The sequence below is a fragment of the Pseudophryne corroboree genome, chromosome 8 (assembly GCF_028390025.1).
Source record: "Pseudophryne corroboree isolate aPseCor3 chromosome 8, aPseCor3.hap2, whole genome shotgun sequence".
NCBI lineage: Eukaryota > Metazoa > Chordata > Amphibia > Anura > Myobatrachidae > Pseudophryne > Pseudophryne corroboree.
This window is the reverse complement of record NC_086451.1, coordinates 82141898-82160226: the sequence shown is the minus strand read 5'-3', so window position 1 is coordinate 82160226 and position 18329 is coordinate 82141898. Positions and strand designations below refer to the sequence as shown.

Below are 18329 nucleotides of genomic sequence, written 5' to 3'. Positions count from 1 at the left end.
CATGTTACAATTACGGAATGTGCTTAATGACAGCGTGCCATGCATTCTGTCTGAAGGCAACTTCTAAATGGAACAAAATGTATTGAGCCATTAATGTCAGTGAGTTGATGCCGTAGGTACCATGTGGTTAAGTGCAGTTCAAAAAGCAGAAGTGCTCAGGCTGAAAAACCCAGTACCATCACCTTCATGTTGGGGTAATGCATGTGACAAAATAGTGGTCACCCCAAAACTTTACAAATTGCACTTCCCCAGATACTTGTCATCTCTGTCCCCCTTATATTTAAGCTTTCATAGACCGATGTACTGTATATGGGCAGAAAACAGGGATGGACATAATAAACCGATGGTTAACAACCATTGATGTTTTCAATACGATGGTAATGCTTTTACTATTCAGTGCTGGGATTGCGATGATGGCCACCATGCTTCTTATCGATGTGTGTTCCCCCGCTGTGTTATGATGTAGCATGCCAAAGGTGCAATAGTGGCTTGTGCATGTGGACAGCTGTACAATCGATGCTTTAAACCATAGCATGGTTCAGAAACACCATCGAAAGTGGTTATTCGATGGCGAAAGCTTTTGACTATTCCACTCTCCCTTTCCAATGGCTGCAGAGAGGTCCGGCATATGCACTGAAGAGCAGGGTAACGGTGCCGACCAATAGGTAATTGGTACACTGCTTCTTATTGGTCCGCAGGGTCACACTCTCCTGTTGCCGTTATATAGGGCTGGTCAACATTATTAATCAGCCAAATATTGCAGGTGATGTAGTAAAGCAGTTCCCAGGGCTGAGTACCGGCCGGTGCTGGGGTATATCCATATCCAATACTCCAATAGGGCAGATACATGCCTGGGATGCCCCATGACTTATCTCCTGCAGTTAATTACTGTCACTGTAATATTTTAGTGCCTTTAACAGTTCAAACACACTTCTCCCGTCCAGCGGCCTTGGACCCCTATAACAATGTCAGACCTTGTAAAAGGTACATGTGTTCAGGAGATCTAATTTCTTACATTCTGTGTACAAATTAGAGGTGGCACTATTTGGATAAAATTAGCTTGTGGAAGAATCATGAAAAATAATTCTATCTATATAAATATATATATATATATATAAAATTATATATATATATATATATATATATATATATACACGTGTTTTCCCTTTATTTTGCTCATTCAAAAATATTGCAATATTGTTTCCATAATGCTTCTAAAAAGGTAAATGTATCTGTCACAAAAAAAAATACATAAAAATGTATAAAACCGACTTACATAGACTATGAAATAACACTAACACTGTAGTTCCCCATAAAACAGGTGCATCCCCAAAATATTAAGGATGGTCTCGTCCTGAACGAGGAACAGCCGTCCAGTCACAAAGCGGTTAAAATGTTCATCAGGAAAAACATTTAAGCAGTTGAACAGAAAAAGACATTCTGTGCGAGTCAGAAGTGTCTGGTAATATCTAAATAGCCTTTAAAGCAGCCAATGACTGGTTTATATGTTAATGGCCCAAGAAAATAGTGGCATTAATGTGGTAATAACCGATTTCTGTGGGGTTTACTGCCTCTACATATGATGTTTTATGGTTTAAGTGCACAAACACACAGTTTGTTTAATTAGCAGCTGGTTTACGACTGGCATGTCAGAGATTAGTTACAGCCAGAGGAAAGCGCAGAGAAGTATAATATTTTAATATGACAAGCACAGGATATAATGCAGCTGTTTGTGCTCTGAGCGGATTCGGAGATAGGTCCCCGGCCACTATCACTCAACTATCCCTTTGTAGCATTATAAGACGACTTCGTTAAGATGGACACAGCTAAAAGGCCTGAGATTATGCAGTTTATTGGTCTGTATCATAAACCATTTTAAGTAGTTAATAAGGTGAAGTACACACCTATAACACAGTATTATACCTGATGCCACTATAGAAAACAGAGAAAACACATTTATTACAGAAATCAAAAATCTCTAAAATTGCATGAATTCTATTTGCACTGGTCAGGCAGCTGGTTTAGTGTATTTGCATAAATGGACGTGCTTGAAACGTTTTTGTCCAATCAGACGTATCATCGTCAGTGTGAAACTTATGCCAGGGTTATAGGACCCAGAAGTCATGCCACTCCAGGCAAACGCAACCGTGTCTGTTCAGTGGCCATTCTAGATGCAGTTTGTGTCAACACGGTCACTTTACTTTGGCTGCGTCTGCACGCCCACATTGCCATCCCTCTGTTTGTTTTAAATGACATTTATATTTTCTTTAAGCTGAATTTATGATGTGCTATCTCTGAGAGTACCAAAACCTATCATACCTTCTGAAGGCGACAGGTGAAAGTGTTGGCCAATATCCAATCTGATTCTAGTTATCATTTAGCTAGTACATTCTATAAAATGAAAGCTGGAATCTGATTGGTTGCTGTGTGCCTGTCCTCTAGAATATTTGATAATTCTGCTCCCTAATTTCCATTAGAGCTGCTCTGTCATTGTCTAAAAATGTCTTTATTTCCCCCACAGATAAAATTAGGAAAGGTGCAGGACACTCGAACTACCATGCTCAGAAGATACCAGCCTCCTGAGGAGCCGGCCCCTCTCTGGCAGCTGCCACGTTTTCAGAAGGTTTGTTTTCATAAGCCATCTTGTTCTCTGATATCCCCTGCTTCTGACATTGTCTTGCTCTAGATCACAGGTTCTCAAACTCGGTCCTCAGGACCCCACACAGTGCATGTTTTGCAGGTCTCCTCACAAAATTCACAAGTGAAATAATTAGCTCCACCTGTGGACCTTTTAAAATGTGTCAGTGAGTAATTAATACACCTGTGCTCCTGCTGGGTTACTTGCAAAACATGCACTGTGTGGGGTCCTGAGGACTGAGTTTGAGAACCACTGCTCTAGATATCATTATGAGCCCTGAAGACATAGCATAGTTCTGTCCTAGTCCTGGTTCTATTAGTGTGGAAGAAAACTGCTTTCCTTCCCAGGTACCTTACACAAGTTATTAACAGTCATTGTCCACAAACCCCCAACCAATCGGCGCCCAACTCTCACTTCCCTTTCAACTTGCCGGAAGTTAAAGTGGAAAAATGTGAAATGCGTCAGTATAGTAGCGCAACGTCTTTGCTTCATGATAGGAGCTGAGGACCCTTAATCCTAATGGCCAGATAGGTGTACTATAGGAAGTCCTAAATTCTTTAAACAACATTGTGGCGTAAGTTCGTCCCAGTTGACTGGAGGTAAGATAAATATTGTCGCCCCCCCCCCCCCACACAATATATAAATATATGTATGTATATATATATATATATATATATAATTTATATACACATTATATATGTGTGTATATGGAGTGTTCTGAAAAAGAGAGCATATATATATATATATATATATATATATATATATACATTTCATTGTCATTCATTTTTAAATAACACATTTCTTAGCAGTCATACACAGGATTAGAACTCATGACCTGTTACATGTACGGCAGACACCTTACTGATCAAGCTATTGGCTCCTGCATAGCATGCTTGCAGATTTGAATTATATGAAGTTACTTAGAATTGTCAATTCAAAACCATTGCAATTAGGCAGATGTAGACCCTCATTCCGAGTTGATCGCTCGCTAGCTGCTTTTAGCAGCAGTGCAAACGCTAGGCCGCCCCCCTCTGGCATTGTATCTTAGCTTAGCAGAAGTGCGAACGAAAGGTTAGCAGAATAGTGCTGAAATTTTTTCAAGCAGTTTCAGAGTAGCTGCAGACCTACTCCTACCTTGCGATCACTTCAGTCTGTTTAGTTCCTGCTTTGACGTCACAAATACGCCCTGCATTTGGCCAGCCACTCCCCCGTTTCCCCAGGCACGCCTGCGTTTTTACCTGACACGCCTGCGTTTTTTAGCACACTCCCGGAAAATGGTCAGTTACCTCCCAGAAACACCCACTTCCTGTCAATCACTCTCCGATCAACAGAGCGACGAAAAAGAGTCGCTAGACCTTGTGTAAAACTGCATAGTTTTGTGTGAAAGTACGTCGCGCGTGCGCACTCCGGCCCGTACGCATGCGCAGTTTTGCCGTTTTTTTACCTGATAGCTGCGCTGCGAAAATCGGCAGCGAGCGACCAACTCGGAATGAGGGCCGTAGTGTGCAGCCACACACTGCACAGATCTGCTGAGTCACAATGCTGCTTATTTCTCTGACAAATATTTTACAAGTGTCATACACAGGATTAGAACCCACAACCTATTACACTGGAAGCAGGCACCCTACTGATGGAAAAAACCCCATAAAATAGGAGCGCTAATAAATGAATTAAAAATGGATGGATCGAATGAAAAGAAACACATTTAATTAGAGTAGGTGACAACAGCAATTTTTAAGCAAGAAATAATAGTAAACAAATAAAAAGGTCACAATTTTGTAAGCTGCATAAGAAATAGTGTCCGTTCCTGTTATTTGTAAACTGGACTGCAGATAGGTGGATAATGGAGTAGAAAAAGACTAATGGCACAGTCCATATTAATATAACATTACCACAATGCGCTGTTGTCACCTATTCTAATTAAATGTGTTTCTTTTCATTCGATCCATCTATTTTTAATTCATTTATTAGCGCTGCTATTTTGTGTTTTTTCTGTGGTTTTGTCATATTGGGACAGATTAATCCCAGATTTGAAAGCAGCAGCATTAGAAAAACAACACCAAGTTGCGCCCGATTTCCATTTTTGGTTCATCTACTGATGGAGCTATTTGCTCCTTTATGGCAAGCATGAGAATTCTAACTATATGAAGTTACGAGTTAATGTCAGAGAAGTAACTTCATATAGTTAGAATTGTCATGCTAGCTATACAGGAGCAAATAGCTCCATCAATAAGGTGTCTGTTTCCGGTGTAATAGGTTGTGGGTTTTAATCCTGGGTATGACACTTTTAAAATGTGCATCTTTAATAAAGAGGGTGTGACTTGTAAGGTGCAGGGACTAGTGGGGGAGGTGAGATGACCACGGAAGATAGCGGCGTCTGTTAGTTGACTTAATTGAATGGTGTTGCTGAACACAGAACGGGAGGAGAGGTGCCCCCTTAAAGAGCAGGAGCCCGACGGCAGCTGACTCTGTTGCCTCCCGCAGTTAAGCCTTTGACGTTGTAGCCAATTTGCATTGTGATGCTACATTTGCAGATTTGGTTAATTTCTCTTGGCTTCATTTCCGAAGAGAAAATGTCCTTAGAGGAGCAGCGAATAACCGTCTTTGCTAGTCCCCTGTGGGCTTGATTCAGAGATGTACACAAATGTATTCACAACTGCAAATTTGTACGCAGCGACTGTATGAAAAAACGCAAATGCCACAGCCGCCAGGATTTGTATTGAGATGCCCACCAGTGGCTTTGCAAAGAGCTGACAATTATCAAAGTTTTGAGTAGCCCTATAGTTGCTTAGCATGCAGCAAGTAAGACACCAGGGACATTGTAACTGCATATGAGATCGCAGTCACAAGCTGTGACACGCCCCAGCAAAAGACCTTACTTCTGTGTTCTCTCCCTGACTGTGGACTCAATGCACAGTGGCAGAACTACATGGTGAGGCCACTACAAGACCTGGAGTTGATGTGGGCCGGGCAATACCAGGTCGCCTCCCCTCTAGCCCTGGGACCCACTCTATGTAGCTGCAAACAAAATGCTATCAATGGTAGCTGGGCTGGACTATGGGGGTCATTCTGAGTTGATCGCTCGCTAGCTACTTTTAGCAGCCGTGCAAACGCATTGTCGCCGCCCACCAGGGAGTGTATTTTCGCTTTGCAGAAGTGCGAACGCTTGTGCAGCAGAGCGCCTGCAAAATCTTTTTGTGCAAAACATGACCAGCCCTGTAGTTACTCTTCGTGTGTGTTGATTCTAACGACGGAGGGACGGCTTTTGACGTCACACACCCGCCCAGCGTTCGCCCAGCCATGCCTGCGTTTTTCCCGACACACCTGCGTTTATCTAAGCACTCCCTGAAAACGGTCTGTTGCCACCCAGAAATGCCCACTTCATGTCAATCTTCCTGCGTTCGGCCATGCGACTGAAAGCTTCGCTAGAACCTGTGCAAAACCACAATACTCTTTGTACCCGTACGTTGCGCGTGCGCATTGCGGTGCATACGCATGCGCAGATTAGCCGTTTTTTTCACTGAACGCTGCGCTGCGAACAACGGCAGCTAGCGATCAACTCGGAATGACCCCCTATGTACTAACAGTCTTAAAAAATGTTCCTCTGTCTATAGGAAAGCTACAATTCCGTAAACATCTGCGATGTTCCCATCACTACTATTCTGCATTCAGAAAGCACCAAACCACCCATTTTGAGACTCAGGAAACTGGTTGTTACATTCCCCCATCCTTCCTAACCCCGGCACACTTTTACAACTTTTACTGTTGCTACATTTTTTGTAAATAGCTTAACAGTGTGTCTGTAAGAATCGCTCTCCGTCAGTAAATTTTTATAAACTTGCCGGTAAAATATTGTAACAAGGGTTAGCGAGGCTGTTTGGTCTCTAGGTGATGTCAGATAATATCTTTTAGTATAGCCTGGCCATAAAGCCATAAAGCCAGCAACTATCCCGGGAGGGTACGTGAAGGTTTTCCTGCCGCACTGCCAGTTTTATATCTGTGCTGTGAGCTGCCGAAGTCCGCATCGGCTCTGACAGTCCTTTCCTGTAATGATAAATCAGGACTCTTCTCCGTGCACTTTTCCCACCTTGACGTGTTCTATTAACATATGTCAGTAATCATTTATGAGCCGCCGAGAAGCCGCCGCTACTGTGTACTGTGCTCGGAACAGAGGATGCCAGCCTGGAACAGATTGAGGGATGCAGGGGGAGATGCCAGTACCAAGCTCGCCTCATACCTGTACATCTGCACATGACTGAGATGAGGCATAAGGTCATTCTGTGCCAGCCGGGTGGGCAGAGGAGAAGTATGAGAGGGATTTGTGTGCTTGGGACAGCCATAGTGTGTCTCTTACACTATGGAGGAAAGGTCAGGGGAGGTGACGAGGACCATGTTTGCTATAGACCAACTGTTGGTTTTAATTGTGGAGCCGTAAGAGTGACAATCGTAAGGTCACAGGAAAAAGAGATTTAATAATAATAATAATAATAAAGTCGTTATTTTTTCTAAGCAGGAATACTTGGATGAAACAAGCCCTGATTTGTAGACGGCGAAAATAAAATGCATTTTATGCTAAGATTTTAAAGTGAATAATGAGTTGATTTTGGCCTAGGACTCTCCTGTGTCCTCTGATTCTCTGCCCCATTTATACTCCAACAGTTCTGTTTTATTTTCCAAGAGAAAATACCGCTCAGGACGTCTTCCCAATAAGAGGTCATTATGGCTTCTCCAGTGGCCGTAGGATTTTTAGTGTCCTGTTTGTTTCTGTGCCTCTCCCCTGAATGCTGACTTATTTCTACAGCTTACTTATGCCTTGAGGTTTTGTCTCATTTGCCAGTATTCACTGCATTATACAGTTTTTTAACAGATGTGGGCTACGATTTAATTTTTTTTTCAATCCACTTTTAGTTGTCCGTCCAGCTCATAGCCCCTTGTTTTACACCCCCCCTCCCCCCCCCCCCCCAACACACACACACACACACACACGGGGGCAAACGCAGGATTTCTGGAGGGGCGTATCAAAATGTTTGATTTTATAGCGATTGTCGTCAGCCCATGAAGGATGCATAATTAGCATGTAGCAAGCTATAGTCAGCCACAACCACTCCAGACATATGCAGTCCCAATGATCACAGTAAACCACTTACCAGATTCTCTCTCTGGTGCAATGATTGAGCACTGAGATCCATACTGCATGTTGTTCTAGTAAAATAATATTATCCTATACTACTGCTATTGTGGTCATGATTCGATTTGCTTGCAGGCCAGGGAAAGGGGGTTTCTGGGCAACTGGAAACCCCCACTGCATTTGCTTATGGGGTCTGTAGAACAATGTCCTAGAATCTGGACATTTGTGTTTGCTATTCATCTCTTTCAAATCAACCTAATGTATTTACATTTTCTCAGTGGACAACTAACTGGACACAAGGTGATAATAGCACTGAAATAAAATGTTTCCTCGGACAGTAGGATCCCAGAGTCACTATCGACCATTCCCAATCCAATATATGGAGGGGGGGAGCTTTTCTGTTCAATATTTAACCCCTTTGACGCTGGGACTATTTGGGCACTTTTTGAGCTGCTGACCTTGCATGATCAGTATCAGTATTTATGCAGTACCCACACAAATTATGCTAATATTGATTTAGACAGTCCAAGTCACTGTGACCGTGTTCCAGTAAATAGATCAACCACAAAGTCATCAGGTGTCTTAGTGGTTCCTAGTTATATGTATTCCACTGTGAATCAAACAGTCATGTCTATCGTCTTAGTTCTAGGAAGTGGTCTTAATGGAGGAGGCGGTTATGTGACCGGCGGATGGGAGACCACTGGTCACTATACAGACGCCGGAATCCCGCCATGTGGAAAGCCTGACAGGGATTATTACCACTTGCGGGTGTCCATGGCACCCATAGATGGGAATAGTACCTGTGCCCTTAGTTATATATACAGTTAGTGACAGATTCACATAGCGGGAGCCTGGATGTTTGATGAAACGGAAAGGTACTCACCATTACTGATCACTGTGTCGTCCTGGTCTGCCTTACTTTACAACCTCTGTGGCCAGGAGTGAGTGAGTGAGTGAGTGAGTGAGTGAGTGTGTGTCTCACAACTTTTACTGTTGCTACATTTTTTGTAAATAGCTTAACAGTGTGTCTGTAAGAATCGCTCTCCGTCAGTAAATTTTTATAAACTTGCCGGTAAAATATTGTAACAAGGGTTAGCGAGGCTGTTTGGTCTCTAGGTGATGTCAGATAATATCTTTTAGTATAGCCTGGCCATAAAGCCATAAAGCCAGCAACTATCCCGGGAGGGTACGTGAAGGTTTTCCTGCCGCACTGCCAGTTTTATATCTGTGCTGTGAGCTGCCGAAGTCCGCATCGGCTCTGACAGTCCTTTCCTGTAATGATAAATCAGGACTCTTCTCCGTGCACTTTTCCCACCTTGACGTGTTCTATTAACATATGTCAGTAATCATTTATGAGCCGCCGAGAAGCCGCCGCTACTGTGTACTGTGCTCGGAACAGAGGATGCCAGCCTGGAACAGATTGAGGGATGCAGGGGGAGATGCCAGTACCAAGCTCGCCTCATACCTGTACATCTGCACATGACTGAGATGAGGCATAAGGTCATTCTGTGCCAGCCGGGTGGGCAGAGGAGAAGTATGAGAGGGATTTGTGTGCTTGGGACAGCCATAGTGTGTCTCTTACACTATGGAGGAAAGGTCAGGGGAGGTGACGAGGACCATGTTTGCTATAGACCAACTGTTGGTTTTAATTGTGGAGCCGTAAGAGTGACAATCGTAAGGTCACAGGAAAAAGAGATTTAATAATAATAATAATAATAAAGTCGTTATTTTTTCTAAGCAGGAATACTTGGATGAAACAAGCCCTGATTTGTAGACGGCGAAAATAAAATGCATTTTATGCTAAGATTTTAAAGTGAATAATGAGTTGATTTTGGCCTAGGACTCTCCTGTGTCCTCTGATTCTCTGCCCCATTTATACTCCAACAGTTCTGTTTTATTTTCCAAGAGAAAATACCGCTCAGGACGTCTTCCCAATAAGAGGTCATTATGGCTTCTCCAGTGGCCGTAGGATTTTTAGTGTCCTGTTTGTTTCTGTGCCTCTCCCCTGAATGCTGACTTATTTCTACAGCTTACTTATGCCTTGAGGTTTTGTCTCATTTGCCAGTATTCACTGCATTATACAGTTTTTTAACAGATGTGGGCTACGATTTAATTTTTTTTTCAATCCACTTTTAGTTGTCCGTCCAGCTCATAGCCCCTTGTTTTACACCCCCCCTCCCCCCCCCCCCCCAACACACACACACACACACACACGGGGGCAAACGCAGGATTTCTGGAGGGGCGTATCAAAATGTTTGATTTTATAGCGATTGTCGTCAGCCCATGAAGGATGCATAATTAGCATGTAGCAAGCTATAGTCAGCCACAACCACTCCAGACATATGCAGTCCCAATGATCACAGTAAACCACTTACCAGATTCTCTCTCTGGTGCAATGATTGAGCACTGAGATCCATACTGCATGTTGTTCTAGTAAAATAATATTATCCTATACTACTGCTATTGTGGTCATGATTCGATTTGCTTGCAGGCCAGGGAAAGGGGGTTTCTGGGCAACTGGAAACCCCCACTGCATTTGCTTATGGGGTCTGTAGAACAATGTCCTAGAATCTGGACATTTGTGTTTGCTATTCATCTCTTTCAAATCAACCTAATGTATTTACATTTTCTCAGTGGACAACTAACTGGACACAAGGTGATAATAGCACTGAAATAAAATGTTTCCTCGGACAGTAGGATCCCAGAGTCACTATCGACCATTCCCAATCCAATATATGGAGGGGGGGAGCTTTTCTGTTCAATATTTAACCCCTTTGACGCTGGGACTATTTGGGCACTTTTTGAGCTGCTGACCTTGCATGATCAGTATCAGTATTTATGCAGTACCCACACAAATTATGCTAATATTGATTTAGACAGTCCAAGTCACTGTGACCGTGTTCCAGTAAATAGATCAACCACAAAGTCATCAGGTGTCTTAGTGGTTCCTAGTTATATGTATTCCACTGTGAATCAAACAGTCATGTCTATCGTCTTAGTTCTAGGAAGTGGTCTTAATGGAGGAGGCGGTTATGTGACCGGCGGATGGGAGACCACTGGTCACTATACAGACGCCGGAATCCCGCCATGTGGAAAGCCTGACAGGGATTATTACCACTTGCGGGTGTCCATGGCACCCATAGATGGGAATAGTACCTGTGCCCTTAGTTATATATACAGTTAGTGACAGATTCACATAGCGGGAGCCTGGATGTTTGATGAAACGGAAAGGTACTCACCATTACTGATCACTGTGTCGTCCTGGTCTGCCTTACTTTACAACCTCTGTGGCCAGGAGTGAGTGAGTGAGTGAGTGAGTGAGTGAGTGTGTGTCTCACAGGAAAAGGTAGGCTCCTCTCCCATTTTAAAGTTTCAAAATTGTGTTTATTCTGATCTAAACAAAGACCATACAGAAATATCATTTGTTGAATATTACAAGTCAAACTAATTATCACTTGATTGCAGTCTCTAATGACGAGCTCAGTTAAGGCCCCCACACACAGTGCAATGTGCACCGACGATGCAACCAACGATCTGTGGGCCAACATATTGGGCGGGTCCTACACACGGGGCGATCCGGTTCCCAACTACCCGCTATGCCGTCCCCCCACCCCGGCATAGCGCTGCATGGGATCATCAGCCACATCGCCTGATCTTTTGATCATGCAGAAAGATCAGGCGAAGCGACTGATAACCCTATGGGAGGGTGCAATGAACGATCTCATGCATACACACGGAACGATATTGCCCCATGGGATATAGTCCCATCTTTCAGGATGCCTAGAGTGCTTAGGTGCCAGAATGGGGGTGATGGGGAACGTTAAGCGCCCTATCATATCCTCTGGGTCTCTCAAAGTATTCCGGAATGTAGCTTTATTATTTATTATCATATACTTATATAGGGCCAGCATATTCTGTTCCACTTTACAATTACAGGGAAAGGTTAGAGGTCACTGCTCGCGCGCTTACAGCCTTCCCCCTGGGTCAGTGGGTGCCAGAATGGGAGATATAGGGCACTGTTAATGCTCTTAGTCCATCAACTGGCTCTTGACGATTTCTGTAGTGAAATACCCAGAGGGGGCGGGGTTTAACTGTCATCCTACCCCCAACATTTTTTAAAGCAGCTAATAGGCGGAACTTTTAGGTAAGCTCCTCCCCTCCCTATTAGATCTACTACATTACTGAGGAGGAGTCCCACTCATCCTTAGTATCCCTGACAGGCATACAATTAAAGCATGGTTGGGGTTTGGTGCACAGATTAACTGACCCTGCAAGATGTCTCGGCAGCCCTGACTATGCTCAGAAGAAGCCCACACTCTGCTCTGCAGTGATGCCCAAGCAAGGGCCTTGGGATGATGTCCTGGTATTGCCAGGACCCAGTCACCCATGGGCCCTGTAGCAGCCTCATCCCTAGATGCGCTATCCGCTCCACCACTGGCTATAGGCAGCGACTGAACGGAAAACCGATATACAGTTTCTTACCATGTTTGAAAATAGAAACAAGTCAAATCAAGGTCACCCTTTAAGAAGTCACAGCTACTGCAGAACCTCTTGCAAACTGAAATCGTGACTTTCGAGACTGACAACTTAGCTTGCACAAGGGGTTCTTCAGCTGACGTGTTGGGATTTTTTTGCACCACTCTCTCTGGACATGTAGCTGTCATAGTTTTCAAAAGTGACTGTATTACATTTTTATATGCAGCAGAACAGTTGGATGGATGGCTCCTGTCTAATAAGGGAAGCAGAAGTGTTGAGATAGGTGTGTGTTTCATAAAGGAATCCGAATGACTGCTGCCTCTGTGTGTCACTATATGAAGACGCAGTGGGCTATTAACAAGTATGCAAACACAAGTCTATCCTGCTGTGTCACTCTTCCTCTAGACAATACAGTAACTTCAGGCAAGGCCGTAAATACTTGGTGAAGTTTCGACACGTAGATCCAGTAAATTACATATATATCCAAACGCTTGCATCCTGCGTTTCTGTACAATTCTCCTTGCTTCATATTAAGTAGCAAATAGCGGTGCGGTAACCCATAGCAACCGTTGGCTTTCATTAGTCCAATTTGCACACATTCAGGAGTTGTTTTTTGTAACAAGTGGTTCAGGATTGTAAACATGGATTGCTAAGCCATGTCCTAACGTTTGCCGATCAAATATGCTGGTTTGGTGTCGGCGTGTGACGTATGGGTGTGTGCTGTCGGCATCTAATTCATAATTCCGGCATAGCTGATTAAAAGCCAAACTGAGCACCACATGAAAAGGAGAAGCACTGTGGAAGCAGGTGACAGTAAGGGAAGTTTCTCATCGCAGGGAGCCAAGACAGTGGGTGGTTACAAAGTTCCCTGTTCCAGGGCTTTCTGCAGGCCCAGGAGTACAAGGAAGGCATAACCGTGCACCCAAGACAGTGCCACCATGCCCCCTTTGGCTCTTCTTATTCAGAGAGCTCCAGACTGAGCATTGCCATTCCACACATAGTATAGGAACCTGCATTGCGACCTTAGCTGGGCCAGAATGAGTGAGTGGCACCAGGAAGGTAAGTGCCTGGGGCATAGAGAGTGAGCGAGCGACACCAGGAAGGTAAGTGCCTGGGACATAGAGAGTGAGCTAGCAATACCAAAAAGGTAAGTAGCTGGGCCAGAGTAAGCGAGCAACATCAGGAAGGTAAGTGCCTGGGGCCTAGAGAGTGACTGAGCGACACCAGGAAGGTAAGTGCCTGGGGCATAGAGAGTGAGCAAGCGACACCAGGAAGGTAAGTGCCTGGGATATAGAGAGTGAGCGAGCGACACCAGGAAGGTAAGTGGCTGGGACACAGAGAGTGAGCTAGCAATACCAGAAAGGTAAGTGGCAGGGCCAGATTACGCGAGCAACACCAGGAAGGTAAATCATAATCACAAGCACTCTTCTGAGAGTCCGCTAAATTGTTCTAACCAATCACGATTATCTTGTTAGGAGAGTATCAGGCGCTCTGCTCATTTCCTGTTAGTTGGCGGTAGTGTACCGGTGGGCTGTATTTTTTGGGGGATTTTTCAGGTGTTTTCCCCATTTGGATTACGTTGTGTCAGGAAGAAAGGAAGGAGTGAAAGGAGTGAAGATTTCCAGAGTAGTGAAAAAAGCACTCTTTGTTATTGGTTGGCAACTTCACTCCGAAAAAGAGAGGCATGTCCCTTCATTGCCATGACTCTTTGGGGGACATTTACTAAGCAGTGATAAGAGCGGAGAAGTGAGCCAGTGGAGAAGTGGCCCCATCAACCAATCAGCAGCTCTGTATCATTTTATAGTATGCAAATTATAGATGTTAATTCAGTGCTGATTGGTTGCCATGGGCAACTTCTCCACTGGCTCACTTTTCTGCTCTTATCACTGCTTAGTAAATGTCCCCCTCTCTTAAAAAGGGAAAGCTGGAAGGTTTAATCTAAGAGGTGTGAATAAAGGGATCGGAGACGGACTTTGATGTGTCATTCGCACTATTGTGAGGTTTTACGGACTTCTGGAAAAAAATTCTCATGTTGACCTGATGACTGACGACAAGTCATACCACACCCAAAAGGAAGCCAATAATATGGGGGGGGGGGGAAATGCCGATACAGGACATATAATAGCTCCCATACTCTGATTGGTGTGCAGATACTTAATGTCATTAATTTATTAAATTATTTCACTATCTTTTTTTTGTCACATGCAAATGCTGTAAGCACTCAGCAAATTCCTGTGCTTTCCCTCTAATCTCCAAAAACAAATGTATCGTCGTGTTTCACTACTTATGCTCAGCGTTGAATCAGATTTTTTGTTTGTTTTTTTTTGTTCTAATTGCCTGTAGCCTGGCAGTGTTAGACATTACATAGTCATTCGCTCACTAAAGTATAGACAAATAGAGATTGTATCTATTATTCTGGGCAGTTCAGCTCCACTGCCTGGAAATAATAGCACTTTCGGCAGCTTAGCATCTGATTTAGCAGTATCCCTCCACTGTGGTTCGGTTATACGGTCACCTTTGGGATTGTAGTCTGACAGGGCTCCTGTCATAAGTGTCATACGTACGTGTTCATCACCCATTTCCTGTGTCACACTGGGGTAGGCAGCAGGTCAGTTTGATAGATCACGTGAGGTTAAACAGTCTCCTCTGTCAAACACTGTGGCACACTTGCCTACTTTCCCCCCGCCGGGAGGCACCCGGAAATGTGTGACAAGTCTCCCGAAATTTGTGCCACCCCCCCTTCACCCCGACCCGGCCACCCGCTTTACGAGTAAAGTGGGCGGTCCGGGTGCTCGATGATGCAATGTTTGCTGAATCGTATCATCGTAGCTACGCCCCCCCCCCTCCCCGCCGTATAATGCCAGTAATCTCGGCATTATATAGTTGGGGCTTGGCTACAAGGATGTGTCTCGGCCACCACGCACCCGTACCATCCTTTCCAACCCACCCCCTGTGACATGTTATCACCCCCACACCGCCCCCTCCTCATCGAGCTGACCTAGCTGCTCTCCAGGGGCAAACGCAGGATTTATTTAGGGGGGTTTCCATGGCTGTGTATCTGTGAATATATATATATATATATATATATATATATATATATATTTCTATGGGATGCAGTTTAAAATACCGGCTGTCGGGCTCCCGGTGTTCGAGAGACTGACATGCCAGATTCCTGACAGCCGGTGAAATACCGACAAACGGAATCCCGATATCCGCAGGGTATTCCCACTCGGTTAGTTGCTCCATGCCACCAACTGAGTGGGAATATAACCTGTGGCAAGCGAAGCGAGCAACCGGGCCCACAGCGAGCCTGCAAGGGGTCTCGCGTCTCGCTTCCGTCAGATGGTATACCACTGTCGGTAAACTGACAGCCGGCATCTTGTGTGCTGGTAAAACATACTGATTATGATATATATGTATATATATTGTATGTATTTACAGGGATGTATGTGTATTTGTGTATGTATGCATCTGTGTTTGTGTATGTATATGAATGTGTGGTATGTGTGTATTTTATATATATATATATATATATATATATATATATACATATATATATTTCACACACACTTCATACACAGTATAGGTGGTATACATACCACCAGGGGCTGGAAGCAGTGGGAGGCTGGAGCAGACTAGCGGTCCTGTGAGGAGGGAGAGAGCTGCTGTGGCTGAGCATGCGCAGCCAGCAGCTCTCCCCGGACTTTCTCTATGCAGAGAGCTAAGTAGCTCTCTGCTGCTGCAGTAGCTCCGTGGTTGCGATTGCGATAGCGGCTTTTGCTGAGACGGAGACACATCTGTCTCCGTCTCACAAATAAACATCTGGCTCATCAGGGGGGTTTCCAGGTACTCGGAACCCCCCCCCCCCCCAACTCCCCTCCCCCTGCGTGCGCTACTGCTCGCAGAAAGCAGTAAGGAAGTCGGCAACTATGCACTGTGGGGGAAATGTATCAAACCTTGGAGAGAGATAAAGTGAAGACGTTGCCCAAAGCAACCAATGACCTTCTACCAGCCATTCATCTAGCACAGTCTTAAAATGACAGCTAGAAGTGTATTGGTTGGTTTTAACAACTACTCCACTTTATCTGTTTCCAAGGCTTGATACAGCTCACCTATTGAGGGCTCAGGACTGCTCAGGAGTGAAGGATATGTCTCCTTGTAGACAGAATATACAAACGTCAGACAGTCAGGGCCATGGTGGGAATCATGTCGGACTGGGGCTCGAAGGGCCCAATAGGGGAATGCATTTGTAGGGAACCATGTTTATAGGTGTGGCCAGTCTCCAGAGGTTTGGCTAACCATTAGAGAGTGCATGGTCTGGACCCCTTGTTAAATATATACAGTAAATATTGCTAGTGTATTCATGCTAATGTACCAGATTAATAAAAGCAATGCATTGTAGAAAATACACCATAGGCCTGCGCAGTATTAGGTAACATATAAATAATGTATAATTCAAGAGCACAGTCTAGAATCTGATCCCTAGAGAACGAGGTGGGCCATCAGACAGTGGGGCCCACTGGGGTTTTTCCCTGTATCCCTGTGGTCCAGTCCAACACTACCCATGACCTCGGTGCTGTGAGGCAGTAATGCTAACCATTACACTTATGGCAGGTGGACTTTTTATTCAGCCATGGTCTCCTATCTATACCTGTGGCCAGGGACGGATTGGGGGCCGAAATCGGCCCTGGCATGTGCGTGCATGCTGCAAAAGGGGGCGCGCAGACACTACCGACGGGAGCGGGGACTCGCGGCATGCCCCTATTTCCATGGAGACAGACAGGGGTGTGCCGCGAGTCAGGGGGAACGCGGACACTACCGATGGGGCGTGCTGCGAGTCAAGGGGGCGTGGACTTGCGGCCCGCCTACATTTCCATTGAAACAGGCAGGAGGCGGGGGAGCAGCCAGACCAGAGACCCAGAGGCTGCGCGCGGCCTTCCTGGCTCTCTGTGTGACAGGACCGGCCCACCAGTCCAATCGGCCCTTCTGGCATTTGCCAGAAGTGACAGATGGGCAGTGCGGACTGAGAATACAGCACACCTGCGACTCTCCCATAGCACGCTCATTGTATGGACGATTTTTGCCTGCACAACTAGTTACCTCCCAGTCACTGCCCATCACTATTCCATTTCTAACACTGTCTGACCCGATTGCAGCAGCACCTTTATTCATAAACTCTGTGTAACGCGTGCACCGGTGGGGTTCCGGATTGCTCACACATGAGCAGCTGCAAATAATCGCTCAGCTACATGTACATCAGATTTATGTGTGACTCAGGATCAGGCTATATTTGTCATGCACGCTACTGTAGAGCTATGTATGTATGTATGTATGAGAGTATGTGTGTGTGTGTATATATATATATATATATATATATATATATAATATACGCTCACACACACACAGGAGCAAAGATCCCAGACTTGTCACCGCACCTGCTGACACATTACTCTCGCTGCTGCTCGTCTTCCCAGCTACTTCTGAACCCATCATTGCACAGAAAGGAGGAAGGAGGCAGCGAGAGGATGATGAGACACCTCACCTGGGCCCCCAGCGCACGCCTCCAATTAAATCAAAATTGTTTGTTTTTAATGGCCCTTTTACACTGACAAGTGGGCTATCATTCCAGTAGCGCGAGCTGTCAGGGAGCTGAGGAAAATCCGTAGTTGATAATGCCCATTGCTTCCAATTAGGAGGAGAACTGCTCCGGGTGCAGATACTATTCCCCAGCCTCCCCCAAGGCCCCAGCGTCTCTGCATTTTTTTCCCTTCTTCTTCTTCTTCTTCTTCTCCTTCTTCTCCTCACCGTAAATTACTGACACAAAACGGCCGGCGTATTGATGGCGAATGTTTGCAGTCCGAGCCTGTCGGGTTTAATGAGGTGATGGAAGTTTTTCCACTCTTTGCTAAATTCTTTCTTGTTTGACAGCTGCTGGGGAAGCTGGATGTTGACCTCATAAAACATTTAGCAATTCTCATTATTCCCTGTCAAGCATCACAGTGACGGATTCACAAAATCATTTGCATCTAAATGTGTGTTGTCATGGTGTGTGAATGGTACACTCACTCCATACCGGGTGCCGTCACG

At 44.9% G+C, this 18329-nt stretch overlaps 1 protein-coding gene across 2 annotated transcripts in view; it reads left to right on the top strand.

The window, feature by feature from the left end:
• The window catches only part of CFAP77 (cilia and flagella associated protein 77), a 429882-nt gene that overhangs the window by 396795 nt on the left and 14758 nt on the right, over positions 1-18329 (top strand). For both annotated transcript variants that reach the window (XM_063936766.1, XM_063936767.1), the window contains one exon: positions 2522-2623. In XM_063936766.1, coding sequence (XP_063792836.1) covers positions 2522-2623 — 102 coding nt within the window. The remainder of the gene's footprint in view (positions 1-2521; positions 2624-18329) is intronic.